The following is a 27,428-nucleotide window of genomic DNA, read 5'->3' as shown; positions in this document are numbered from 1 at the left end:
TTATAGTTAAGAGATCTGTCAAGGATCGCGGTTTTCACTAGAGTGTAAAGTTATAACTTAAATCGATATGAAAATTCAGAGTCATTGAGTATTCAAAGAACGTCGCGATTAAATTCAAGCAGTATTTAGACTCGCAGTAAAAAATTGATTAAAAATATAATAAAGTAAATAATGTTAGGAAAGACAAATATATTAATAGGTACATATAAATATAACAAATAAACTAAAATCGTGGTCGCGAAATCCCATAAAATAATTTCCACCAAAAAGTTCTTCTCGAACTATCATTACTTACGATCCGGTTTATACGCGTTAAGAAAATGAGATTAATCCAGGGTACAAGTCTTGGCTGATTGCACAAGAAACGGATCTCCGAACTGTATTAATTGAATTCAGCAGACCCGGACAACGTAACGTGGAAACGGAATCCATGGCGATCCATTTATATATGAAAAAAAAAAAAATAATAATATTCCAGGCGGCATTATACACGGTACAGAAACGCGGTACCCCATGGGGAGAAGTCACCCCATTCAATCGACCCCCAAATGCACGCAGGGCAATTCGTGAAACCTGAGTGGCGATGGCGAATCCGTGACACGTTGACAATGGGGGCTTATGGGTATGGCAATGGTGCGTCGCACGCGAAGCTGGATATTGCATTTACCGCAGCTCATCGGGCTCGTCAGCAAACCTCTTGACTCGGAATTTTCCAGGAAGTTTTCCCCTAGAATTTGCGGGATCAATCCCGTAGAATCCTGAGTTAAATGGGCCGTGTAATGTGTACATGTATGTATCATGTATCGGCTTCCGTGCCGCGTTCGCCGTACAGTGTCGACGATTTTTTACCTCCGTTTGGCCGATGAGAGTTATAAGGGGTTCTCCGTCATTTTATTCGGATGTATTTTGAGCCTCGACGGGTCGCGATTTTGTCAAAGCGTCAAGAATCGCATGTTCGAGCTTTGATCAACGACGACTTATTACGAATGTCGAGAATCTGGCACGACGGTACAGAAAAGATGAACGATTATACCTATACACTTGTCCTCGGTACACGTTTTCACATCTGCAGTGCTGTACGCGTTGAGATAAACTTGTCAAACATTCCGCAGATGTATATGTATAAACTGGAGAAATATCGCAGGAGGCATTACAGGCATCTCCCCGTTCACGCGCAGAGATTTACTCACGTCCCAGATATTAAAATATCACGCCTGCAAGCTCCGAGGAGGATGAGGGATATTCAAATTCGATATAGATATAAGGAGACAGCCCGAAGCATCGAGAGGACGCGAGGTCGAGAAGGACCTCACCTGAAATTCCCAGGATCGCGACACATTTTCATCGAATTCCTTCCCGGCAAGGTATGCCAGGATTGCTTGAGATATTATTATTTGGATATTATATCCACGACGCGACGACGCGAGCTGGATAATACACTTACCAACCTCCACCGACCCCTGAACCGAAGGGAGTCTGCGACCCTCCGAACAAGGCAGACTCTGCATTTCAAAATTCGAAACGTATGGGTTATAATACCCATTCGTCAAGTCTGTCTCGGTTGAATCCCTGACGCAGAGCTTTACGGATCTCCCGAATTTCCTCGGCTCAAGAGACAAAGGCTTATACAAAGAGTCGCGATATGTTTCACCACTCGTGCTAATTTACCCCGCTGGAATTACTCTAACGTAACTTTTCCACCAGACTGAAGGGATGTAATATAAACAAACAAATAGTTGAATCGGACAATGGAGTAACGTATCTCGGCGCGTCGCGTGGATTCGACTATCCGGCTAGGGTACCCAGTCCATCAGTTTGTGATAGAAGTCTGTCTGGTCCAGGAACCTTTGCTTTCACTCGACGTCGAGGAAGTTCAGGACTGCAGTGGTCTCAGACCGCCGAAGAAGTTAAACCGCGCAATCGCCGAGGAGGATAGAAATAGCTACACAGGTTCTTGCATTGCATTTTTCACTGAATCCACGGTGCATTGACAATGGGTAAAAATTAACGATAAGCAATTCTAACCGCTGGTCTGACAACCGCAATGGATAAAAGTAACGAACATGACGCATGGCATGGTCGCGGTGACACCGCGGTGTCGTATCCTACTGTATTACATACGTAAGAATGATTACACGTACATTATACGTATTGCGCAAATTGAACGTATTGACCGGTACAACCTGTGAACGTGAAAATAAGTAAAACGAAGCGTGTGAATTTATCAGATCGGAAGTAAAATTACCTTTTTAAAAATCACAGGCGATGTACTTTGACCTGGAGAACGCAGCGGAAGCTGAGGAAGACTTCTTCACAGCGCTTGCTCTTCTCCATTCGACGGATGAGGATTCGGCGGACAAATTGCGCCAGATGCTGGACGCCTCGATAGTGAAAAAACACGGTCTGGACAAGAGCCTGGCAGTCAGGATGCGGCGGGATTCGTTATCTCTGTTTTCGGAAGAGACGTGTAAGAATACCAACGAACGGGATATCAATATTGACGGATCGAACGGGAAGGGTCATGCTTTTCGGAGGAACGTTAAAACGCGTGCTTCCAGCCCGAGTGTGGAAGTTGTAACGGCAAAGATTGGCTCTAGCATGACGAACGTTCTCGTCGCCGTCGACAAGATGGACATACCGACGATTTCGATACCCGACGAAGGCTCCAGTGCCGGTGACGATGCTCTCTGCAAGGTTCCGTTCTTCGTAAAGTTTTCCATTTTGTTTGTTTATTTTATTTCAATTTTCTTTACATTGTGTTACGCTGTGTGGAACGGCGATGAGTTCAGACGAAGAGTGACGGTGATTGGGTTCCAAAAACCTGTGAAATCGATTAGTTGGTGTTAAAATTTTGAAAACAGTTCAGTTTACCAACGGTTTTGGATTGGGAAGTATTTTAAAAATGCGATTAAGGATATTGACGGGCTTACGAAGTAATTGAGTATCCATGCACTTGATCACGCCTCTCGTGATTTTTGGGCATTATCGGCTCAGTGACAAGTTTGTCGTTCGTTTAAAGATCTGCAACGGGGCGAGACTGGGTCCTTTGATTCTCCTGGAGTGCCAAGAATGCCAGGATGTCTACCATCCTCTTTGCCATCAGCCGCCAGTCCTTGACCTTGACATTTATGACCCGCGGTTGGTGTGGCATTGCGCCAAGTGCGTCGAGCTTTCGGAGGCCACGGCGATCGTCGTCGCTGCAGGGCTTGAAGATAAGAAATTTCAAGTCGATGAGGAGAGGGTCGATACTCGTTTTGACGAACAGGTCAATTACTTCAGGCGAACAAAAACACGGCTTGACGGTCAGGAGGATTCGATTTCTGGTTGGAACCGCTGCTGTGTATCTTTTATTGGAAAAATTTTTCTCCTTTTTTAAACCAAAATTTAAATCGTAAATCGACAAATTACGACTCGATAAATTTCAATGTTTTTACGTCCCGTTTTGTGCAACCGTATATTCCCGGAGTGCCCGAGGGATTTTAAATTCGTAATTAACGCGCGATACCGAGCGTTGAAATTTGAATGCTGTATTATTCGTTTAATTTTTTTTTACTTCTCACTATCCTTGTTGCTTCTTATGCACCGTACGTGTGCACGATATTATACCGTGTAATTCAAGATCTAGCGATCTGCAGCCTCTCGTATGCTTGTATGCATAAACCGACAAATGGTTTCAACCTTTTTTTATTTCTTTCGCTTACAGATCAATTTCCATTGCGAAATACACCAAGCATCGGTAGGCTATCGGCAAAGAAACAAACAAGTACGATATATCATAACAAATCTCACTATCCCAAGTACCTCGGTTCAATCTTATACCGCGAAAATGTTGATTTAGCGATAAAATGAAAACGAAGGTATAAAAATTTGCTCTACCGCGTACAGATAACTAATCGAATTCCGTATAAAAGAGAGTTAACGAAGTGTGAAAAAAAACATTTTACAGAATCATCGGAGCAATCGTTCACTGCCAAGAAAGGATCTTTAAAAAGTGGCCAACCCCCAACGGTCTCTTCGGCTTTCTCATCCGGACTCCAACTTCGCAAAAGAGTCGGTTCCAAGTTAACAATGACGCGCGTAACACCCAAGTGAAATTTACACTAATTCAATTTGCATGCGATATTTATGTGCAGAAGAGACGAATATAATTATTACTTTTTTTTTAACCGGGCTTGAAACACTATCGACATATTTCTCTTAGAAATTTCTATACTGATAAACGTATCAATGACCCACGCTTTGGTTCGTAGTTGTGAGTTGAACTTTTCAACGTCATAAATATTTGCACATAACATGATACAACGGTACATATATATATATATGTGCACGCAACGGTGGTATAAATACAATCGAGGTTAACGAAAGTGAAAGGGTTTACATGCGGTTGAATTTTATACGAGCGTTGTTGAGAACGTGTCGTAAATTTAGCTGAACCAGCGTTAGAATGAATTGAAGTTGAAACGAAGTTGAAAATAAGTATTAGTAAACTGTACATTTAAGGATGATTGTAGGTAGATTGAGACAGAGATCGGAGAATTGAATGAGTAATGTTTGCAGTTTATGTTTATAACTATTATGTCTAGGTGTTATGACACAGCAATGTCCGCAGCTTCGGTATATCATTGATCCGTATCGTTTAATCAAGTGATATACAAGCGAAAGTCAATATCTGACAAAATTCTCACGTGTTCTACAATTTCCATCATGGGCCCTTCACAATTGCCATTGTATTAATTTAATTGTATTATAGGTATATATAAGATACTAATCAACGAGTTACAAAGAATTTACATTTTATTGCGAATCATCGTTCCTACCGTCTCGGTCTTTAATGTTATATTCCAGAGAGAGAGAGAGAAAGTAGAAGAAACGGAAGAAAAAAAATATTCACGCTTCGGGCGAACGTAATTTTTATTAAATCATATACACCTGCTAAATTTTTTCAAGTAAACTTACAGCCCCGAATCTTCGACGCCTAGGGTAAAAATTCGATAATAAACAAAACAGGTTTCATTTTTGTCACAACTTTCGTTTGGATATAATAAACACGTTATATACCTATACTACCATTACCTAAAGTGTTATATTGATTCCTCCAATTTATTTATTAATATTCAAACAAAAAAATTTAGTTTACACGCATCACGTTTAAAAATAGTTTTGTAGCGCTTAGAAAAATAATTATTGCAGTTTCCTTAATTAATGAACTGTGATAATATCAATTGATAAAATTAGATACAACGCAGAGCGTGAAAGAGATGTTTCAGATTAAACCGCACCGTGTGTAAAACTGAAAATCGTACACCACTAATGTACATGTATTCGCGGGACAACGCTGCCGGATGATTTTTCTATTTTCTTTTTCATTCCAGTTGATGTATAAAAAATATAAGACGGCACATGTTTTTATCTATTTGAATTAATGCAATGATTTGCACAGCGTCTTTTATAATAGATCACGAATTTTTAAATTAATAATAAAAATCATTTCTTTAAGTTCGAATATGTTCGCGAATATCATTGATTAGCATATCGGTTAATCCGAATAATTTCATAATTTCCCCTCGCAAAATCAATCGATCCGACACAGGTGTGCAAAATTTATTTTCGCAAAATTGTAACAACGATTTTATTTGTTTCTTGAGTTTTCAAATCAATTTCCACACATTTAATGAACCGGAATGAATTGATTATACCTGTTAAAATACTTTTCATTTTTTTTTTTTTTAATTTTCATTCGAATCATAAATTTATATTGGTAAAAACGAATTTTATGACAGATATGTGTTATTCGCTTTTATATAACGATTAGCATTGTGTTGACGTGACTTTGGTCTTTTCTATTTTCAGTTCTTTTCAGCAAACGCTCGTTTGTCCGTCATATATAGAAACGAATTGGTTCTTGGCAAATTTACTCATCCGTTTTAATTTTACAATAAACACACGTCAAAGAAGAACGATTCGGAAAGCTTTTACGTCTAGTCAGATTTTTCTAAAATACGTATTTAAAGTCAAATTCTTTGTTAAATTCTACACTAACAATTTTAAAACGTGTGATCAGTAACTAGGAGTACGTGTTTGCTATATTTGTAAGCATGATGAATAATTTTAATGCAATTTAATAATTTAATAAGTTGTTTCTCGTGATTACGCAATAAGTATTCCCCGATGTAAAAAATAGCAAGAACAATGAGTATAACAGCTACGATTATGATAACAATACTGGACGATATTGTCAGACTGGGAAATCAAGAAACTAGTCGAGTTCGAAATGATCCGTGACACAACTAAAAATCACGTCAGGTATTAACAACTTGCGATAGCATTCCGAGAACAGTACACATTAGTTAATATGTACATTGTACGTACGTGTTACGTGGAATGAGAATCAAGCGATGTTTCCGGGTTTTTACCGTACGTGTTAAAAGTTTCTCGAATGATAAATAAAATCTTTGTTTCTCAGAGGGTAGTCAATTTCCGCGCTACATTTCGTTACAATTTATAAATCGTATGAATAAACAGTGTCGAATTTCTGCTGACATATGAATCATTTGAGATGTGCCAATTGTAGGAAATTTTTATTGCATTATATTAAATTAACAAACGCAGAGAGAATAGTGAGTAGCGGTAGGTGCCCCATATACATAATATAACGAGTTTACTTTCGTTCGAAACTAATTTCCTGCGTTTCTCTTGTGGAAGCAATGATTACGTAAAGGTACGTATAATAATTGAACATGAAATGATTTCGCGATATAATTAGATCAGTATACAGAGCAAGGGAAAAATGAAATATGGTAATGAATATAAATAATGGAGCTGATTGTGCATATACGCAAGGTAATTCTTAGCATGTATAAGAGAAAAGAAAATGACTCGCTGGATGAAGGCTTTTGAAAATTCAAATACATTATACGAAGTATCTATGAATAGTGTAATGGTGCATTTTGCTTTATTTTTTATTTTATTTTCTTTCAATTTTATTTCATTTTATTCTCATTTTTATTTACTATTTTTCATTTCAATTAATAATTGTCAACAATTCTACAACGTGCACTGAATATACTTTGTCTAAATATTAATTATATGATATGCACTTCGTTTATCAATAAAATCCCGACAAGGTATAATTATCCAGTCTGACTGAGACAGAATTTACAATCAAATTGGGTAATACCGATCTGAGATCACAGATCGTAAAGATTTCTTGGGAACAAAAATTAGAAAAAAAAGATCAGTAGAAAGAATGTCAACAATTTTGAAATATGTGAAAAAAAAAAAAACAGAAAATCACAACACGTCTGTTGTTGTAGTTACTCCAATGCATTCGAATAATTTTCGATCTTGTAAAATTTTCTTGTCTGCAGCAATTTAGCAAAAAAAAAAAAAAATAAATGAAACAAATGGTTAGCTAATATCTGTGAGAAAATGGGATTTTTTTTTTATAATACAGACGTGTACAAAGAGTAGAGAGACAAGTGTATAATATTTTTAGCATGTGATCACTTGACGTGATTACCAAACAATCAAGATGTACGTTAATAATATTAATTGACATGATATTATAAGAGCGTTACCATCACATGATCTTTTGACTACGTATTATGCATAATAGAGGATTCATTATTGCATTAGAAAATTGGTAAGGAGAGACTTTAATTGTGCATTTTTTTTTCTTTTCAACATTCCTTCAATAGGAGAATATTATAAGCCGCAACCTAATCATTACATATAAACTTATTATCACCTCAACTGTGTGAGTACGTAGTTACAGAATGAAAATGACATCCAAATTATTATTTATTTCTTTTCTTTAACTTCAACTAGGTTCAGTATTTATTAATTCTTATTGAAATTGAATACTCATCCAATTCAAACTACGATTATACCTCGTACTTTATCCTCCCAAAGAAGCCGCGAGAAGTGAAGTATGCAACTTTTTTTTTTTTCCTTAATCGAACTACAAAGTTCAGGCTATACATACAACAGTGCTAATTAACGAAAGCCGACGTATACCGTCAAACTAAAAGTCTTATACCTAAGGTGTTATAAAAATGAAAATCGGTATGTTTTCCGAATAATTTTTTGATAGAGATGTCATTTATCGTATTGGGATTCTTTGCCGAGGCCTAGCCATTGACAGTTCGATCTTAGATGAAACGAGTTCCATTATCGTTTTACTTTTTACGTTTTTTTTTTTTTACTTTGTAACACCCTACTATATTTTTATGTAATGTGTATACGTATACATACATGGCTACGTACAGATGTCTCTATTTTGAGGTCAGGCGAGTGAAGAAGAAAATCACGTTTTATAAAAACATGCTATCTTATAACACTCTTTAGTAAAAATGTGCAAAACGGATGTATCGTAAACCCTTTAGCAACTAGATACGCTCTTATGAATAATAAGTACGAGCAAAGGCAGGCTCTGCAGAATATGGCTGCAACGTGATACTTGCAATTTTACGCTTTCAAAATTCATGTATGTATATCAGTATAACTTGGGCACAGGTACATACGTCAACGTTAACGTACGTACCTATCTACAGATGCTAGAAAACTTTTTCTTTCTTTCATTGGCTAAAGGGTCGAATTGCCGGTGCTTTCTACGTATACAGTTACGTTTGGACTAGAAATATCATGTAAACTAAGTTCTAGAAGAAAAATTCTCCCTCAAATTGTTATAATGTACAAACTAGCAGAACTGAAGGAGTAACTGCGCTGCGAAGATCCGTAGCTCCGAAACTGTTCAAAATCGGTTTACCTTAATATTCAAATTGCAATCCGAATTACAATGCCCGATTGTGAACAATTATACGTATCGCCTCCGAAAGTTTAATGAAATAACAATACTCAATACTTAATGTCATCGTTACCGAGTAGATGGGAAAAATTATTGACAGTTTTGTAAAAGTAATTAATAAACATCGCATAACAACAAGGCGAATAATTTTACGGTAGACAATAATAAATCCTTACTACAAATTTTATTGGCATAATTGTAAATTAGGTGCATAACGAATGATCTTTCCCAATAGGGAGAAAAAACATACAAATTTTTTTGCAGCTTCGATAAACAAAAAGAATACAATTCCGTATTCTTTATTTCTTATCAACAGTTCATACCGTTGATGAAAGAAAATATTTTTGGACGTTATATTTTGGTCTTGATTGTACGAATATTGAGTTAAACGTGTGCCGAATTGGTTACTTAATATCTAGTTTCACGATAATGTGACGTTTTGACGAACCAGCCGTGTCCAATTTTACTTTATGCCAATTATTGCTACAATACTGAATCCGTTATGAGTATAAAATCATCAATAAATGAAGTGAGTAAATAGATAATACTAAAAACGGTGCAAGATGCGTTTTGAACGTTACTCGAAGTTTAAATGGGTATTTCGTTCTGAGGGAATAAAACCAAACACCTTGACTAGAACATTATTAGTAAATTGACTAGTATGCAACACACTTGCAAAAATTGTTCAAAATTATTGCGCAGTTGACTACAATTATCTACAATAATAAATTAATAAATAATATTTTAACTCTAACGAGTAACGATCTGTCGTTTATATCGATAATACTTTTCAGAAACTCATTGTTCGTACGAATTGAACGGGGTAAGTATAGTATTCGTGATACGTTTTCCTTCTTAAATGCTAAATGCATTTTTTCTCATTGCATTTCAGTGTTTTCTTCTAACATTATTAATTTGTTATTATTATTACTATTTATTGGTATATTATTTTTGTAGTGTTTAAGTAACGGAAGGCCATTATATGTATTTTTAACTGCCCAGCCAAGTGCCCATTGCTCATCGCCACTCTTTGGAAGCGCTAGATTCTAATTTAGTCAAATAATTTGTATTGTTAATTGCAATATTATCATTCATTGTATTTTTCAAACTTTATTTACTCTCTTATTGGCAACATAGTTTATGTACGCAAGTTAAGTGGCTGCTGTGATCGCTATGAGTCTATAACTTAATTCTGTCTTGCCACAGAAATGGCGAATGGCATTTAATACATTTGGTCTACTTCGCTAACGTGACGCGAAAGGAAATATTTTACTTTTCACTTTCAAGTTGTAAGATTCAATGAATCTAAAGTTTGTGACTAAGTAGGTATATAAACGTCCAGCTATCAAGATCACAAACGAAACGGAAATATGTAGATAAAACAAATGTGTATAGCGGTGTATCTTGCGCTAAGAGAAATAAAAATTGGCCAAGTAACAACAGAGCTCACTCGTATATCTATGTGAATTAGAATAGAATAATATCAACTACAATCGTCATCGTTATATCCGAATGTTTAAAATTTCACTAATATGCAGACATTTAAAGATGGAGCTTTTTTTACAATGTATATCGATCGTTCTAACAACAATATATAGCGATATTACGATGGATTCTAGTCTATAATCGGAACTTGTGCATTGTTTACCTTTGAAGAAGGTCGCACGTGAACGTGATGTTACTTAACAAAGGCAGACTCGTAGCGTTAACAGGTAGAAGCAGTAGGCACTTTGGGACAATATCGATGGACTTATGCAATCCAGAGGGGTTAATCCACCTTCAAAGGGGGTAGGCCGTGTCCAACGACAAGATGTTCTTTGGGGAAATCCAGGATGACCGTAACGTGAAATCCCATGTTTGCCGATGCTATTACGTACTCGCACAGGGAAAACCAGCTGAATGCTGCAATTAGTTATACGCGAAATGGATTATCCACACCTCTATACTCACAAATACAGTATATAATTCATATTCAGTATCTCGGAAAAAAGAAATAAAATAAAAATTTCAACACGCACCGTAAAACTTTGCAGACTGTACGCACCCATATCGTGACACAAGAGGCGATGTTTCAGGAAGAAAATCACAAGACCCACCGTGCTAAGGATGCTGATTACGAAAAGGGCCTGTTTGTATTGGAGGCTTGGTGCATTCGGCGTTACAAGGCGCCCTAATCTAACAGCTGCCAACATGTACGCTAGTGAGCTGAACATGAAGACTATGAAGATCTTCTCGTGAACGGCTAAAACATTGAGTACATCAGTTTATACTTTCATGACGTAGAATTCAAATTCAGTAATGTGAAATAAAATATGCATATACAAAAATATGGTTGTTCGAGTAAAAGTTCAAAGTAGAATATATATATATAAACATTCTTAAATATATTTTCGTATGTTTTGGCAAGGCTCTGGCCTTGTTTGTGCTCGCACCCTCATACGAGAAAAGGAGAGTAAAATGTGTTTCCTTTGTGGTGTTTGTGCTGATGCTAGGCCTGGGTTTAAATATACATATCCATCAATCAATATCTTCCAAATAAAGAATGATAAAATATACATAACAGGTCGCCTTGCACAGCGTGAGTGAAAAGAAATGAAATTTGTTATGATTATAGGCAGGAATAGTGTCAGACTTTGATGGATTTGGAAGGATATTAAAATTCGGTATAGCCAAGGTTTACATATTCAGACTATTGCTGGTATAATTTTTCATATATATATATATATACTCACGATAATTTTCTCTGTTCGAAATGTAAGTAACTCCGCATAGAGCTGCTACCTCAGCAAGGTTTAGCCAGTAGCAAAGATTCAGAAGCCTGAATCCCAAAATCTTTCTAGGTAGATCATTGACGGCCTTAAGAATTCTATGGTAATAGGAACGATAGACGCTAGCGATAACTATTCTGGGACCTATGTGCAGAGCGATGCTTATCCGCCATAAATATCTTTGAGGCGATACACCTGTTATTGCCGAAATTGATGGTATTATGTTATACACCTATAACATAAAAAATCAAAAAAAAACAACGGTAAACAATTATTCTCACAGTCAATTAATTTATTTTTCCTGTAATAGCGCGAATTAGAGAATTAATTTTGTAAATCGATCATGCATTCTTCAGCAGATACAAACAAGAATGCACAGGCCATTCAATTTGAGCTGTTCATATTTCTTGTTAAATCAGTGAAAAAATATGAATACAATTGTCCACTTACTCTGCAATGCGTTTCATGAATATCGTCCTGCTGAAATATGTATGCTGTTATGAAACAGACCAGTAGAGCAATCAGAGGTAGCGACACGGTAGCCAAGCATAATTTTCTGAATCGTACCGCCAAATAAACGGAGCTTTTGTTGCTCCCAACATTGTTGAGCTCCATTATCAAGTTTTCTTACGCAACATTTATTAATGATTTCAATCTGTGTCTATATATTCTCCTATTTCAACAAAGCGTTTTCAATGAAAACGTTGAAAACGTATACTTTGGTCAGTATTCTCCGTTCTCTTCTTTAAATGATAAAATATTTGTTGGTGAAATAAATAACGTAGTAATACATGACTGACTCTGAGTAATCTCGCTATCTGATCACGATTTTTGGTATATTCAATTTTTGTCTAGTATTATTTATTATTTATCACAGTTGGCAAAAGTAATCTTGACTGGTGCATGCATGATAGTCTCATCCCTCCGAATGTTATCTGTAAAAAGAATAGAAATAATGATAATTTTTCAATCAAATTCAAATTGAATTATAGACTATTCTGTAAATTCCTTTTCTTTGAACATCTTAATTTTTCCATTCCTGTTTATATAGCCAGTGGATATAATCCAACGAATAGAAACGGTAGGGTCAAAGGTCATGGATTCAAATCTGAGTTCAAATTGAGATACCTGCAGTGAAGATATTACGTACAGTAATTACAACGTGGTCGATGGATTTAACACCAATGTTATCCTACGGATATGTTATCCAATTTACATCGACGATCGTCCAACCCTACGTTTAATAACTAGCTCACGAGGCATCTGTGCATACATATATCATACATACGTACGTAACCGAAGCAATGCACGTACATATATATACTTATAGGACTATGTTGATCACAGGAATGCGCAATGCCGAGATACTGCAGAGTTTTTGAGTTGAAACAATGATTCGAAGAAGTTTCACTATACGCGAGACGCCGTAATAGTTCGTGTATATTCACGAATTAGAATCCCCCCGAATTTTATTACGCCCGCCTGGTTTCGTCGGCAGTGAATTTACGAGGAACGGCTCTTGAAGGTGATGTATTAAGAATAACTGGGTTAATTACCTTCTGACTGAAACTTATCGTTAACCACGGCCACGACTACCACCCCCATCGAGTTGCCATCTGTGTTTCTTCTTCCTTGGTCGTTTTTATTCCTTCCGCATTCTCTCAGCCTTTTTTCCGACCCTCTCCATCGTCGACAACGTCGACCCCAACCGCCGCTCACGCCCCGCGAGATTGCGATATATTCGCGGGGGTTGCTTCTCAGCGCCAATTTCAAACGCCAAAACGCAACCGACGCGTCTCCGAACGCCGAAGCTACTTCACGTTGACTGAAGAATATAAAGCGTTGACTGAAGACTGTAAAGGCAAGTTACCCTTACGGGCTTTGGTGTGACAACCGAAATTCGTCGCGCGCTTGCATCCTCTGTGGTGTTCCAGCGGCAGAGTTTGGAACTCATTGCAGAGCATCAGAGGGTTACCGTTCACGACACGATGTCGGTTGCAATAACCTTCCGAGTAACACAGTCTTCGTAACGGTAAGCCCGAGTCAATATTTAGCTTGTGCGTACTTGCCGACTTATAACGTTAGCGAATCGTCAGCGATTCAAGATATTAAAAATAAGAATCAATTTCTTCCAAAATTCGTAGCGAAAATGTGATTTAATTACAGTATAGGTACCCGGGAAAAGTATGTATACATGGATGATAAATAATGATAGATCAGATGTTATAATGATGCAGAGACCAAAAAGTATATATGTCTCGTATATGCGGTCCATGTACGATACTAATATATGTGATCCATACGTAATGCATACTATAAATTTTATAATTTTCCAGGAGAAAAACTAGATTATCTACAATAATACGTTTATAATAAGAAATTAGAACCATTATTCATTTCGAAATGGGATTCTTTTCGACACGCGCTCGATCTACTCCATAACATTAACATTCGTAATTGCCAAATTTCGTTAGTTTTGCCGTATCTATCACCGTTCTCGAGTTATTCGCGATTTGAGATTCCAAAATTTAACTTCTATTTATGAGAAGAGATAGCGAAGGTACTAAATTCTCAAAGGTTCTTATACTGTAGACAGAATACTTTATTGCTGACGAATCTAGTGTAATTTATATAAATGTTACTGCACGAAATAATATTATAGATAATATAGAAGTATATGCTAAGCCGCATAACTCGAATCACTTGCGGTAATTCTGTGTGTAAGAACGCACGTCATGGACACGTTGCAATCCAGTCTATCAACCGGATTAAACTGAACCATATTGTCGGTATTATACAAATACAATAAAAGAAGTAGGATCAGACAGGAGGTGGCGGATTGCGCCGAAAGTAGCCGTATCTTTGGAATATTTCTTCGATCGACCACCACTTCAAAGGCGCCATGTATCTCGTGGTTACGTACCGGTTACTGTAGAAACCGAAAAAAAATACTGCAACAAACAAAATGTACCAAAATACAGGCAGCCGAGAAACTTGATCCCTCAACATTCCATAGACTGGAGGCACTCTTCGGCTGTAACAAAAAGGGATACGTTTATTCAGGTTTGGAAGTGTAGCATATGTTATGTGTGTATGATGCACAACGTAAATATGTGTGACAAAGTAGGGCAAGCAACATTACAAAACATACAAGTTTTCGAATAAAAGTCGGAATTGCATGGGCGTAAATCTTTCAAAATTATAAAAGGACCCGCTAGGGGTTAATTTAATTATTCGTACTCCGTATTATGGCTAAACTCATGAATTGTTATGGGGGATTTCTTCAATTAAGATGCTTTGTAATTTTTAGAAGTATGAAGTAACCCATCATAACGCAGGAGCAAGTAAATTATAGGCTTCTAACTGCAATGGATAATTTACTACGCGTGTTTGTACAAATAAGTATATTGCACTTATGACAGGTGGGTAATTCATGATGTTTTGATAAAAATTCCTAGCTATATATACCTGTAAGTTATACAATGCAGGTATGATCGTAACGCGAGCGGCTGCATCACTTTAATTGGGGATATTGAAAACTGGATGAGAATAATGTTAATACTACAACAGCAATAATGAATCAGAAATTACCGCGGTGATGTGTTTTCAGTTAGTAATTCCTCATCTCTGACTTGAGTTTGAAAAATGGTCGAATCCCCTCTGGTACTTATAAACGTATCCGAATCACCGTTTTCGCAACCAGCCACGCTGAAGTTGTTCAACTGGCGGCGAATCAAATTGTTATTTTCTTCCTTCGATCCGCGCCTTGACTCGGCCTGCTCGAATATTTCTCTTAGCTCTCCGACGCTGCTTGAACTGCTGCTGGAACCGTTGAAAATATTCATATATAATAATAATTGTTTGTATTATCTTCGTATATCTATAAAGTCGAACGCGTTCGCTACCGCCTTTCGTTCGACCATAAGCCGCAGCACGTGCAAAGATATGAAATTCGTATAATATTCATATTTTTATACTAACTCTGTCCTATCCAATTTCTCGTCCCACCTCTGCGTATCGTAACTGAGCGAAGGCCGTCTCAATGTCATTCTACCGGATATAGAGACACGCTGCTGTCTCGCATTATCCTGTATGATTGGCAATCATTATGAATTATTATAGACGTCACAAAAAATGTCTTAGATAATTTGGTTTTGTGCCACGTGCAGAGTGTCTTATTGGACTTTGTCCATTAAAATTATCCTTAAAAATTCATAAGCAGGATAAGAAAAATAAGGTTCCGGACAAAGGTTGACGGGTCTCGAAAAGGGCATAAAATCGGGACCGCAAGATTTCGACGTGTGTTATTCAATAGGCGCTATAAGTTAGATGCTGGTACTGCCGGCCTTACTTCTGACCCGCTAAAATTAGGGGGGATGGGGGTCAGAATCGACTTTATTCGGGTATACATACATACCAAAGTAGTATACATGTACAATATCGTACATGAGTATATGTATGCGTCTATACGATTCGCGGATCTACGCAAGGCAGCAACGTAAATTCATGAAATTTATAAATATAACAAATTCGACTCACTGCACTGGAGCGTACCTTCTCGATGCGATTTCTCTATAGCTTATCGGTATTTTTGTCGGTTAAAATTTAGGGAAATCGCACTAACGATCGGTAGGCACCGAGTGCAACGAGTCGGATTCGCCGCTATATGATGAGGCGTTGCCTTTGTTAATGCCTCTTGCAGGGAATTGACCGTTGCGGGTCGAGATATCGTTGCGATGCTGGCCCTTCTCCTAGACACCTATGAAATTTGAAATCGAATTAAAATTTTTAAAATACACAAAAAGAAGATATATTAATTCACCATCTTTTCAATCAATTGCCAGGAAGCGAGGATCACTCGGAAAACATGAAACGATTAATGGGAAATATGGTGGAAATTATGATTCATATAATAATATTAAAACAAACGACGATTTTTGGATAATTACAGAGAAAATCGGTAAATTTCCGGAATCAAACTAGAATTTCCTCTGAAACGTATTACGGAAAGAAGCAGAGAAATTTGTTCATATGCCGAACTGAACAAAAACAAAAAATACGAAGTCGTGAAAGTTTCGTACAAGTATATACATTATACATATATTATACGTATGAAGGACGCCCGATTTTCAGTGATTCCTTCAACTATCGAGGAAACAATTAATCTTACACGAAAATGTTTCATTGTCAGATCGAATGGCCTCCGATTTGGAAACAAAAACGCAAAATCCATAGATTTAAAAAAAATACGGTGCGCACAACGAGCGAAGGGCTATTACTCGTCCCCGAATCGTTCTGCAAAGGCCGAAGTCCGCGGGCTTTTTCCCTTGGTACACAAAATGCTATTTTGGAATAACCGGAAAATTTGAAATTCGGAATCGACGAAGTATCGATCGAAGGATGATGGAAAAGTCGTAGGTATACGTTTGGAATGTGAAAGGAATGAAGTGAATATAAGCGGGCTGCATGTTATGTGATCAAAACAAAGGTTCTTCGCACCGTTGCCGTACGGCTGGCAGGCGGTATCCCGCGATACCGGACCCGGGGGACACCGTCGTCGACGAGTTCACTCGGATTCTCCTCAACAACAATGTTGTTGTCAATCAGGATGCGCCTGTAACGTTATCGACACGTACATATTTCGAGTACCCACGCACGGAGAAACGAACTATTACTGGAGACCAATTTGTATTCATGATTGTTCGGCTACTTCGTTGTTCGGCGGGATATAAACTACACCTTACATTAATACAATAATTGTCTGGTGTTAAAAGAGCCCTTCGTATCCCTGCGATGGGTTCCGAATTCCAACAATTGTTTGATACGTATACGAGGAGTATTTGCGGAAGGCGGCTATAATGCTCGAATCTAGAGTCGAGTTAATTTCGTGTCTTCCATTGCCTCTGTATAAGAATGACCTCCTCCTTGAGTGTCAGTGGCCACTTTCACCGCATATATTCCCAGTATACACAAGCGTAATTCAGGGTAATTAAGAATATAATTTAAAGAAAATGTTATTAATAGAATCGTTGTGGCTGAATGTGCCACTCGATGGGCAAAATGGGTTTTCATTTAAAAACGCTAAAAAATGTACAAGAATTTATAGTTTCAACTTGTCAGTTCTCACGTTATTGAATATTTAACAAATTTTAAGAAATTGGTAAAAAACAATCGTGAAAAAAAGGAGATATTATTGAAAGAAGTTAACAGATTTTTAATTCATTAAATATCTTGCACTTTGAGTATAGGTATATACAGTAGCATAGAAGTTAACTGCGAATGATCAGAACACACGTAATACGGTTTTTGTTAAATGAAATATAACGGCATGATCTGAAGTAATCGTCAATCGGTTATCATTGACATGCGGCATAGGTAATTTGAAGGTGATAGGACTATTTCACTACGGACCTCATTGTTGAAGCCATGAATTTTTTTTATCCCTGTGTTCTGCCCTTAGATTTGAAATATAGTGTATGTATGCCATCCGAGTCAATGTACAGTCATTCTAGGTATAATATTCCTTGGCTACTGCAAAATAACATTGTCTTATAAAGCCTGTAGCACGTGTCGATAACTTTTCCGAAAAATTGTTCGCTACTCATTAAAGGCTAATAGCATGATTTGAGGTTTAAGGCAGCAATCTCTAAGTACTATATTGTACTTCATTATACGCAGGTAGAGCTCGTCGTTAGTCTACATGTATAACCGCGAAAGGAAGCCGAACAACGTAGAGCAGAATTGAAAATGAAATTAAACGAGTCATGAGGGAAGTTCTTCTCACTTTGTCTCTGCGAGCTCGGCGGCAAGTTTGTCACACCTGGCCCGTAAAGCCTGTAGGTACCTATCGGCAAGAAGAGTTGCCCTGGAAACTCGACGCTCCTGATGCGTAGCGCCGAGGAGCTCAGCCGTGCAAGATACTCTTAGGGCACATCGCGAAATCATCTCCAACTGGTGTCTGACTCGCTCGACTCGCTCTACGGATTCTCGATCCACGCACAGCGGGGCGAGGGCCTGACGATCAACGGCAATATAATAAATCAGAGGATCATTTGCTGCATGAATTAGCCGGCGTTGATGGCACGCGTAAACCTCTACACGGCTTGCACACACTTACCTATATTGGTATACACGTGTCGCGTATTCGAATGACATTGTTGCACGTTAATCACGATACGTGAAAGAGACGCACTCGAGCCCACATGCACGCCAGTTACTTTATTGTAAATAGGAATACCGTCATGTACGTATATGATTCAACCTCACCTGAATGTCACGTTGCATCCTTCCGACTTCCGTAGCGAGATTGCGCTCAGCCTGGTCTCTTTGTCGTAAACTGAGTGCCAACCTCCGCGGCAGCGTTGCTCTGTCCGTTCCCAATCCAATCGAAAGCGCCGTATATTTTCGCTGGTTCCGGATGGAGTGTAAAAATTTGTTACATTCGTGGGACGTGCACCAAAATACTTAGACACCATCTATTTAAGCGGGCTTAAGCAGGCTCTCTGATCTCGCACACCAGCGGTGGGGTCAAAAGAGATGAAATTTTGAAAAATTCGAGGTACATGTAATTGGAGCTGGTTGGTTCGGTGTAGGATCGATAATGAAGAAAAATTTGAATTTAACAATATAAAAAACTCTTTTTTAACGTGACATCATAGCGGGAGACTTAAAATAGAATAACCAAACTACTATAACGGCGTTCATTACCTCGAGTTCATCCTCGCTTATGCGGTCGCTGTAACAGAAACAGAAGACATGTTTAATTGCATTTTTTTCATTTTCGATTTTTGACGTACGTTAAATTTATCTTTCCTGATATTTCATAAAACTCTATTTTTGAAATTCAAGTGTTGTTTGAAATCAGTAGTTACACAAAGTTCGGATAATGGAACAGTTATGTTGTACCGATATGATGCTGCATGTTGAATTAAGAATGACAAAAACATAATACATAATACAAAAGATGATTTATCATATAAGCTTTTACCGATTTAAGTATTATAATAAAATGGACAAGGTTGGGCGGCGTGGCTGGTGGGGTACATATAAGCTCACCGAAATTACACAGCTATACTGAATGTATGCAACCATTCAAAGAATACTCTCCCACATCACGGTAAGCTCTGTATGCTTTGCTACCTTTCGATATATACATGTATATATGTTATAGATGACAATCAGTACCAAAGTTCATGGCCATAGGGAGGATCCGATAGTCCAAGCTCGATCAGACGCGCATCCGGTAAATTAGGAAATGCCCCCAGATTCAGTTGGTGTTCACAGGCTTCAAGAGTGTCCCCAGTTCCACCAGGGACATCAAGTATTCTACTCTGAGCCGCACTACAGCCGCAGCTGCATCGGCATCGGAAGCTCTCTCGGCAAGCGCTATTGTCACCCTCGGATAGCGAACGACGCAGTCGTTCAGTTTTCTGAAAATCACAAATTTGTACCATAAGCAATGCATAGAAGAAAACTAGATTCGATCAGTTACTCCATGCAGGCCCAAATCGCAAGAATGCTGACAACTCCGCAGCTTTTCATATGAGTACATGGCCGTAGTAAAGATTTCCTTAGACGTGGATTGGAACGAACAGAAAATGTACCAAAAACGGTAAAGAAACAGACAGAAAATTGATTCTCTATCTGTTTTATATACGGTTTACGGTATAATTTCTATCTGCGGCTAACGAAATTTTTTTCTAAGGGGCGAAACGTTTTTTGCATCGTTAACCCTCAAGGAATCCTCTCTGTATAACTGTACCCTTTGTTTCAGGCACGGCTAATGATCTTGACCACAGAATTTTTTATAATCATTCGTTCGCGAGTCACGTCTTTTTTTAGTCTTTGAAAAAATATCGACGGTAACAAAACCCGAATCTCATACAATTCCGAAGCATTCGAAATAGTGAAATTCTACTGCAATAAAGGCAAGCACGAAGCTTATCTAAACGCGTTCGCGTATAGCTCGAGCCTTGAACGAGTGCTATCTAAATATAGATGTAGATATATGTACAGGAGGGTACTTCAGGCTCGCAATAGGTGGATTTGTTATGATTTTTGAAAGGCAGTACCACAGCAAAAAATAAAACGAGCAAGCCTGAGGTTGAGCAGAGCAGAAATACGAGAAATTTCAAAGTGCTTCAAGGTGCAACGAACAATCAAGTTCAGGGTACCGCGAATACAAAGTTAAGCTAATGTTCCTGTGTGTTCTCATAGACCCCACATTCTACCATACGTGTGTATATACTATACATATACCTTATACATAAAACGGACATGAGTGTAAAATATTTACACATAGCGTAGACGTTTGTCGAGCCATCGGGAAATTCGCATTCCGAATCTGCGTTATTAATTCCTCGTTTTAGTTCAATATAAAATGGAATGCCGGAAAGAATCTTAAGGAATTTCGTTGGAAAATTATCCCGAGAAAAATTATGGTAGAAACAAATCTAAAGTAAATATTATTACACACCACGTAAGCAGTACAAGCACACGGAAAACAGGTATACAAAATATCCGCGAATTATATGCATATCTGACGTAACTTAACCCAGCCTCGATCATATCAAATTTATCCGGAATATTGCAAGGACGCTGAAAACTAGATATATTCACATGAATTTTGTTTTACATTGCTAACAATAAGACCTCCTTTTCTTTGCGTATCAGGAACGATGCCTCGAATCAACGCAGGCACGGGCGCCGTAATCATAAATCCATGGAAATCAAACGTTTTAAACACCTATTTTTCGTCTTTCCTTTCCAACATATATATAAATCTGTCGTGCAGATTTTTATTGTCAATCATAAGAATTTTAGCTCAATTTTTTTTTCAGTACAAGTTTTTTTTCGCGGCATTTTTTTCGATTTCCCGCGCAAATAAGTGAAAAAACGCTCCGAGCTATAGCTTCAATATTAGCAAAGTAATGATTTCATCATGATAATGTTGTGGAAACTTTGCATTGGAAATAATGTGATGTAATTTGAATATAACTAATTTGAAAAACAATTCAGCAAAAAAAATCTTATCACTAATTCATGTTTGCCGCCGTGTGGAGCGAAAATAACATCTAATGAAACTATGCATTGATTCTCCTCACTTGTAACAGCCAAGACATGTGTGCGTGACTTTTAATTATAAGCAGCGGTTCCTCAACGGTTTGATAACTTAAAAAGGGTTGCCGAAAGATCTCGCGCGCGTCAGATGTCAGCAGATAATTTTATCCAATTTCGAAGGTCATACACTTGCACTGAAATGCTAAGCACAAGCAATGAAAGTGTTATTTTCCGCCCATGTACAGAATGACGGTGTTGTGATGAAAAATATTACGTACATATTATTCTATCACGTATATCAGATCTATGAAACTTGTACTCATCGTTACGAACCTTAAGTCGATGTTTACGATTTTCCACCGATTCTTCGGCAACTCTATTCTCTGTTCTATCCCTGTATGGTGGCGGTGGTGGCTCTTGGAAAGCAAATGCGGAAATGACATTTTGATTGCAAGGGTGCGAGGACGCTGCCTCCGTCTGTGGCGGTTGGTGCGGTCGAATTGGCGATAGCAAAGGTGGCGGTGATGTCGATCTTGATGGTGGTGATGGTCGTGGTGGTACGACCACCTGTACGTTATCCTCGCAGTCAATCTGGTCACGGGCGCACTCTGAATCGGAACTATCTTCCTCGCTGGACATCGCGCGCTCAACTGACCTGGATCGGGGCGATATTTCGCAATCGTTGCTACGCCCTCGCTCGACGTTGGCTAAAGCAACGTCACCGAGTATCTCGTGGTTGGAGGGGCAAAATGTTGGTGTCTGCAGCTGGAAGCTACGAGCGCCCATAATTGCGTACGTGGTCCGGCAGCTTTCAAGGCTTGCTTCCGACTTGCTAGGCTTCCCCGGCAACATCGATTCTGCAAGCATGTTTGAAACCAGGTATAAGTCAATCAAGAATTAAAAAAATATGGAAATTGGAAAAAAGAAAAACAGGTGTTTTTCCTGTAAGGCACATGTATACGATATGACGGAAAAAAAAATTCAATTGGCTGTCTTTGGATAGGCAGCTGAATTCTGGAAAGAAAAACATACGGAAATTCATCGTTCCAAGTGTAACCAAGAAAAAGCGCACCATTTTTCTCATGACGTAGGTCACAGTACACTCGGCGTATACGAAAACGTAAGAATTCGAATTTGATGTCAGTTTCGCAATGCTTTGCCGTGCAACACTTTAATACTAACCAAGTACCCTGTGTGACTGTTGACGTTCGACTATCCAGGGAACTCGATCACTTTCTGCCATCGGAATATCCACACCTGCGATGGAAACGTAGGACGGTCCGGAAGGTTCAGTTAGGTCCTCATCGTGCGGTGGTTTGACCGTTTCGTCTGGCTCTGTGTACCGCGTTACCGTACGATGGGTCGCTCTCGACTCCACCGGATTAACATCCTCAATCTCCGACACTACGGTCGTTTCGCAAAGATTTAAGGACAATAATTCAACCGAAGATTCTGTCGTTCCTGAGATGAAATCGATCCTCGCGTGTGAATCATCAGTCCCGTTACACTGTGCAGAGTCGAACATGAAACTACCACGTTGCGGTATCGTCGGAGAAACGTTGCATGTTGTTTCGGTTTGTGCCATCACTGCTGGTGCACTCTTCACCCGACCACCGCCATCACTGCTATAAATGGTCGAAATTTCATCGTTTTTTTCTGTAGAAACCTGATGACCAATCGGGGTGGGAGAAAAAGGTCGTACGTTATCCATGTCGAGTTGCCCCGACCCAGCTGACAGGCTCGCAAGGTAATCTTCCGATTCTGCCCTGCAGAAGTTATTACTGAATGTCTCAGAGTCGCTGATCAACGGCTCAGCAAGTTTCCTTGACGGTCTTGACAGTAATTTATTGCATTTCGTGCCTTGATTCGAACGTGTGTATTTTCGCACCCTTAAAGAATTCGTGGATCTTCTTACCGAGGTATCTCGACCTCCGTCAAGTTTACAGGGATCGAAGAACTGGTGGTATACCGATGATTTTCGTTTCGGTACGTTGTCATAAGACTGAAAATTTCCAGCCGATTTCTTCTCCACGGGGTGTCGTTCAATGCTCGATGTTGTTCTCAGAGTCAGTTTCTCCAAGTCAACATTTAGATCTTCCACAACGTCGCAGCCGTTATCCTCGCAACTCGAAGTCCCAGAACCGGCCACTGAATGTTGGATCGGGGCCAAGGCAGGCTCTGTACGATACGTTCCGGGAGTCGGGTCCGTCCTAGTTATCGTTAACGGTGACGGGTCTCCAATGTCCGTCGTATGTAAAGTTGGATCCACCCGCGTCACCGTCACAAGTGCTTTATCCAGGCTGTATCTCAAATTGCTCTCCTTATCGTCGGAAGAATCGTCCATAATTTCTGTCCCCTGGCATCTCCAGGCGCGGGTTTCCAAAAAACTGCGGTTGAGCTCGGATCCCGATTCAGACCAGCCCGTGACAGTTGCATTCGATAGTCTTGACTCAGCATCAGCGGTTATCAGCGACGGGGGAGATTCAACATCACAGGAGTCTGACGAGCAATCACATTCAAACTCTCGACGCGATGGTGGAGTTTGAACGTACCTGCACCGAGTAAATAATATAGTTTCCTAGCACACAATTTGTTGGTCAAATCGAATAGCAACTTTCTTTTTCCCACTCAACCCTTAGCTTTGTTTTTCTTTACCTTAATATTGAATGCATGAAAATTTCTCAGACGTGTCATCGACGAATGTACGTACTTACTGCATACGGCTTTCCCGAGTTCAGTGTTTCAGTGTATACAGAGAATCTCCGATGAAAGGATAGACTCCGAGCCATGCGATCACCCGCCAGTGCAAACACATGCCCAAGTCTAACTTTTCACCAGAGATTCCCTGTATAATTATTTCATTCAATTTTTATTAATGTTTCGGTATATATGCATGTGTATAATACGTACGGACAGAAGGATAAGCGTAAATAACTCCAGCCGAGAACTCGTTGAGCTTCGATGAGTTGTTTATACTTGTTTATACAGATCTTGCGTTGTTCTGAAAAATTGATAATGTTGTTAATCACCTGGATTTATGCTCCCGCAGGGATTTTCTAGGGCTGTGTGCTAGATCGGGATCTCCGTTGGCGCAGCCGGAACTTTGAATGATCTCATCTAAGGCAGCGACGATGGGGTCGATTATCGCCTCTTCGCAAACTTCCAGGCTGGAGGACCGCCTCGAGCTGCACGGCAGCGGTGAAGAACGAGGAGTGCTGGTGGCCGCTGCAGACGCATCTCCAGATTTTACCTCGGCCAGCGATGCGACCCTTTTTTCCTTTTCCTTGTGCGGATGTTTTTCCGTTCCCCAACTAAAGTGCGAGGGACATGTATGTATGCTATTTTTAGGAGCACAGACATACGTGTTATATATTCTACAATCCGCGTACAAGGGATAAGTGACCTTAATTCTTGGGTAAAATGAAATGATTACACATCGATAATGCACATATACTGTGTGCGCATAGTAATCATTATAACTACGCAGTGGAATTCTGTCATTTCACATATGGTAATAATTAAACGGCACATTATCGCAATGACGCAATTGTTAGAGCTGGGCTTTTACCTCCACGACGGGCGTTTAAGCTTTACTGTAATTTTTCGATTGACGTTATTCGTAAATTGCAAATACTATATCATGCCGAACGCACGTCACCGGTATTTGACAATTACGTTACCGGAAACTTGTGAAATATCACGGTAATAAAAATGAATGTCACGGACCACCGCAAGGCTGAAGGCCGCTGCCCTCTATTTTCGTGGGCATGTAAAATGATCGAACAAACATGCACAGTTTTCTTTGCACGGCGTGATAAAATAATTAAACGTATAACGCGTGCTAGATTTGAAGCAAATTCTTTTTCCGGTATTTTCCAAGCCCACTTTTTACTGATCATAATTATAGTCGTTATCATAATATTTTACGACGATTTTCGATATGCATTTATCGGGATAAAAAATTATAGAATGACAGATAAAACTCAATCGTTTCCCAGCGAGTTTTCACGTCTAAGCGAAAAATTTTACAAGTCTAAGTCTTTGCAAAGTTCTCCTGATTATAAAATATGAGAATACACTAGATAATTATACATTCATATGGGGTTCCCACCATATGACTCGAAAAATGTTACAAATTTGCTTTGAAAAAAATCAATTGCATTCAGTGATCAACATTTGAAGTTGCCGATGACTAGAAATGCAATTTTTTAACACGACGATAGAACATCTTATGACTCGTGCGCTTGCGCGGTGTCGCGATTTCAATCCCAATTTAATGTCGAGTCAAGGCGTTGCAGATGAATCTGAAAAGATATTATTACTCGACGGCAGTATTTTGGCAGAAAAATAAACAAATCCACTCGCACTTTATAATACAGTTTATTTCCAAGCCGTCGGGAATTCTTAGCACTGGTGTATATAAGGCACGACTCACGAGTGGATCACCGGATTACGCGAGAAATAAAAATATACCGATCGAATTGAATTTGGGTGAAATCTTTCCAGAATAAATATCGAAATCAATTCTGCTAATGCGTTTTGTGCTGGTACTTTTACACCACGTATCGGTCTGCCTACGACGGATATCATATACCTGTAATCACGCACATCTGTATCCCTCCCGTATATTTGCAGTAAACGAACATTGCAATTAGCCGATAAATACGTAGAAAATTAATTTATTATGAGACCGATCTATTGTGCAGATGTTTACGTTCATGGTTTTACTGGGTATTCATTAGTTCATCACGAGCCCTGAAACGCACGATGGCCGAGGGCCAGCCTTAATGGTGAGGATTAACGGCGCGTTTCATTACTGCGAATACTGCGAATTCTCCATACCTAACTATGGTCTGTATAACTGATCCAGACAGCGTTCTGAAACATGCGGCAACGAGATCATGCTGGGAAAATTTTCAAATTGAGCAACAAAATCCGATTCTCGCAAAACACAAGATTTAGAAAGTTCAAAAACGTAATTGCATAACAATTCGAGAGGTAAACTGTCGTTCAAAACTTCTAATATCAATCGATTCCAGTTTTTGCAAACTCGTCGTGTACATAGCAGTAAATTATGAAGAAATCGCGAATAGCGTATTATAAATAATAAACGCAGCGTGCGTTTTGATACTTCCAACAGTTTTCTTTGTTTTTCTTTCCGAAACCGTGTACCTACAGTATGCACGCGTACCATATCTGTGTACTTAAAATGACTATCAGTTATACTATTTTCATTTTTCAAGTATTCCTTCCATTTGGAAAATTATCGTTATCATTCATAATTCAAGTTAACAGGTATATCCCGGTTGGAAAAGTGGATTTAAAAAAAAAAAAAGTTGTAATCTCGCCACTAAAAAGTATACATCTATCCACTTAGGATATACGATGTATGAGGTAATACTTTGAGTTCGGTTTAAAAATTAAATGAACAATTTTCCAAATGAGTGAAATAGTCAAAAAACGAAAATATAACTGAACAGCGTTTTTGAGTACCACATTGAGAAAAGAAAGATATGCGATTATACAATGGCTCAAAACCAGCTACATTACGTTTACTAGTGGTACAAAATACGAGGTGAATATCAAGATCAGTAATGATTATTTACAATATAACAAATGTACAATACGCTGCAAACTGTTGCAATCAAAGCCAAGCCTACTGCAAATTCATACGGTATCGTGATACGTCCCCCACTCGGTGATATTGGTACAGGATTCTGTATAAATTTACAGTAGGAAAACCACTGATCCACGTCCACGTAATACTGATGTACCCCTCTCTCAGTTACTGAATA

General features: G+C 38.7%; 3 protein-coding genes across 7 annotated transcripts in view; 1 reads left to right on the top strand and 2 right to left on the bottom strand.

Annotated features, from left to right (window-relative positions):
• Window positions 1–2,053: 2,053 nt before the first annotated feature.
• LOC124184787 (post-GPI attachment to proteins factor 2-like) lies at window positions 2,054–13,398 on the bottom strand. 5 transcript variants are annotated; one of them, XR_006871260.1, is made up of 9 exons: window positions 13,131–13,396; window positions 12,025–12,509; window positions 11,539–11,806; window positions 10,851–11,048; window positions 10,455–10,708; window positions 2,931–3,205; window positions 2,639–2,821; window positions 2,246–2,448; window positions 2,054–2,183 (listed from the first exon to the last, which is right to left on the bottom strand). XR_006871260.1 is itself a non-coding variant. In XM_046574883.1 (5 exons), exons 2-5 carry the CDS (start codon window positions 12,187–12,189, stop codon window positions 10,575–10,577), a joined length of 765 nt encoding a protein of 254 aa, XP_046430839.1. In that variant the 5' UTR covers window positions 12,190–12,509; window positions 13,131–13,396; the 3' UTR covers window positions 7,870–10,574. The 5 variants fall into 5 exon arrangements, 3 of the variants coding, with proteins under 3 accessions (XP_046430839.1, XP_046430840.1, XP_046430841.1); XR_006871261.1 differs by lacking the exons at window positions 2,054–2,183; window positions 2,246–2,448; window positions 2,639–2,821; window positions 2,931–3,205 and adding an exon at window positions 3,327–3,344; XM_046574883.1 differs by lacking the exons at window positions 2,054–2,183; window positions 2,246–2,448; window positions 2,639–2,821; window positions 2,931–3,205 and having other exon boundaries at window positions 7,870–10,708.
• LOC124184803 (integrator complex subunit 12-like) lies at window positions 2,266–4,592 on the top strand. The gene is made up of 3 exons (XM_046574905.1): window positions 2,266–2,694; window positions 3,020–3,265; window positions 4,584–4,592. Exons 1-3 carry the CDS (start codon window positions 2,266–2,268, stop codon window positions 4,590–4,592), a joined length of 684 nt encoding a protein of 227 aa, XP_046430861.1.
• Window positions 13,399–14,158: 760 nt separating the features above from the next.
• LOC124184779 overlaps window positions 14,159–27,428 on the bottom strand; it is a 22,626-nt gene continuing 9,356 nt past the window's right edge. Inside the window, exons 15-26 of the mRNA XM_046574862.1 lie at window positions 24,663–24,944; window positions 22,816–24,185; window positions 21,967–22,490; window positions 19,759–20,003; window positions 19,282–19,309; window positions 18,841–18,981; window positions 18,359–18,588; window positions 17,074–17,188; window positions 16,199–16,333; window positions 15,556–15,662; window positions 15,166–15,396; window positions 14,159–14,608 (exon numbers count right to left, since the gene is read on the bottom strand). Coding sequence (XP_046430818.1) covers window positions 14,395–14,608; window positions 15,166–15,396; window positions 15,556–15,662; window positions 16,199–16,333; window positions 17,074–17,188; window positions 18,359–18,588; window positions 18,841–18,981; window positions 19,282–19,309; window positions 19,759–20,003; window positions 21,967–22,490; window positions 22,816–24,185; window positions 24,663–24,944 — 3,622 coding nt within the window. The 3' untranslated portion in view covers window positions 14,159–14,394. The remainder of the gene's footprint in view (window positions 14,609–15,165; window positions 15,397–15,555; window positions 15,663–16,198; window positions 16,334–17,073; window positions 17,189–18,358; window positions 18,589–18,840; window positions 18,982–19,281; window positions 19,310–19,758; window positions 20,004–21,966; window positions 22,491–22,815; window positions 24,186–24,662; window positions 24,945–27,428) is intronic.

The sequence above is a fragment of the Neodiprion fabricii genome, chromosome 6 (assembly GCF_021155785.1).
Source record: "Neodiprion fabricii isolate iyNeoFabr1 chromosome 6, iyNeoFabr1.1, whole genome shotgun sequence".
NCBI lineage: Eukaryota > Metazoa > Arthropoda > Insecta > Hymenoptera > Diprionidae > Neodiprion > Neodiprion fabricii.
The sequence above is the reverse complement of the archived record's forward strand: the minus strand, read 5'-3'. Positions and strand labels throughout refer to the sequence as shown.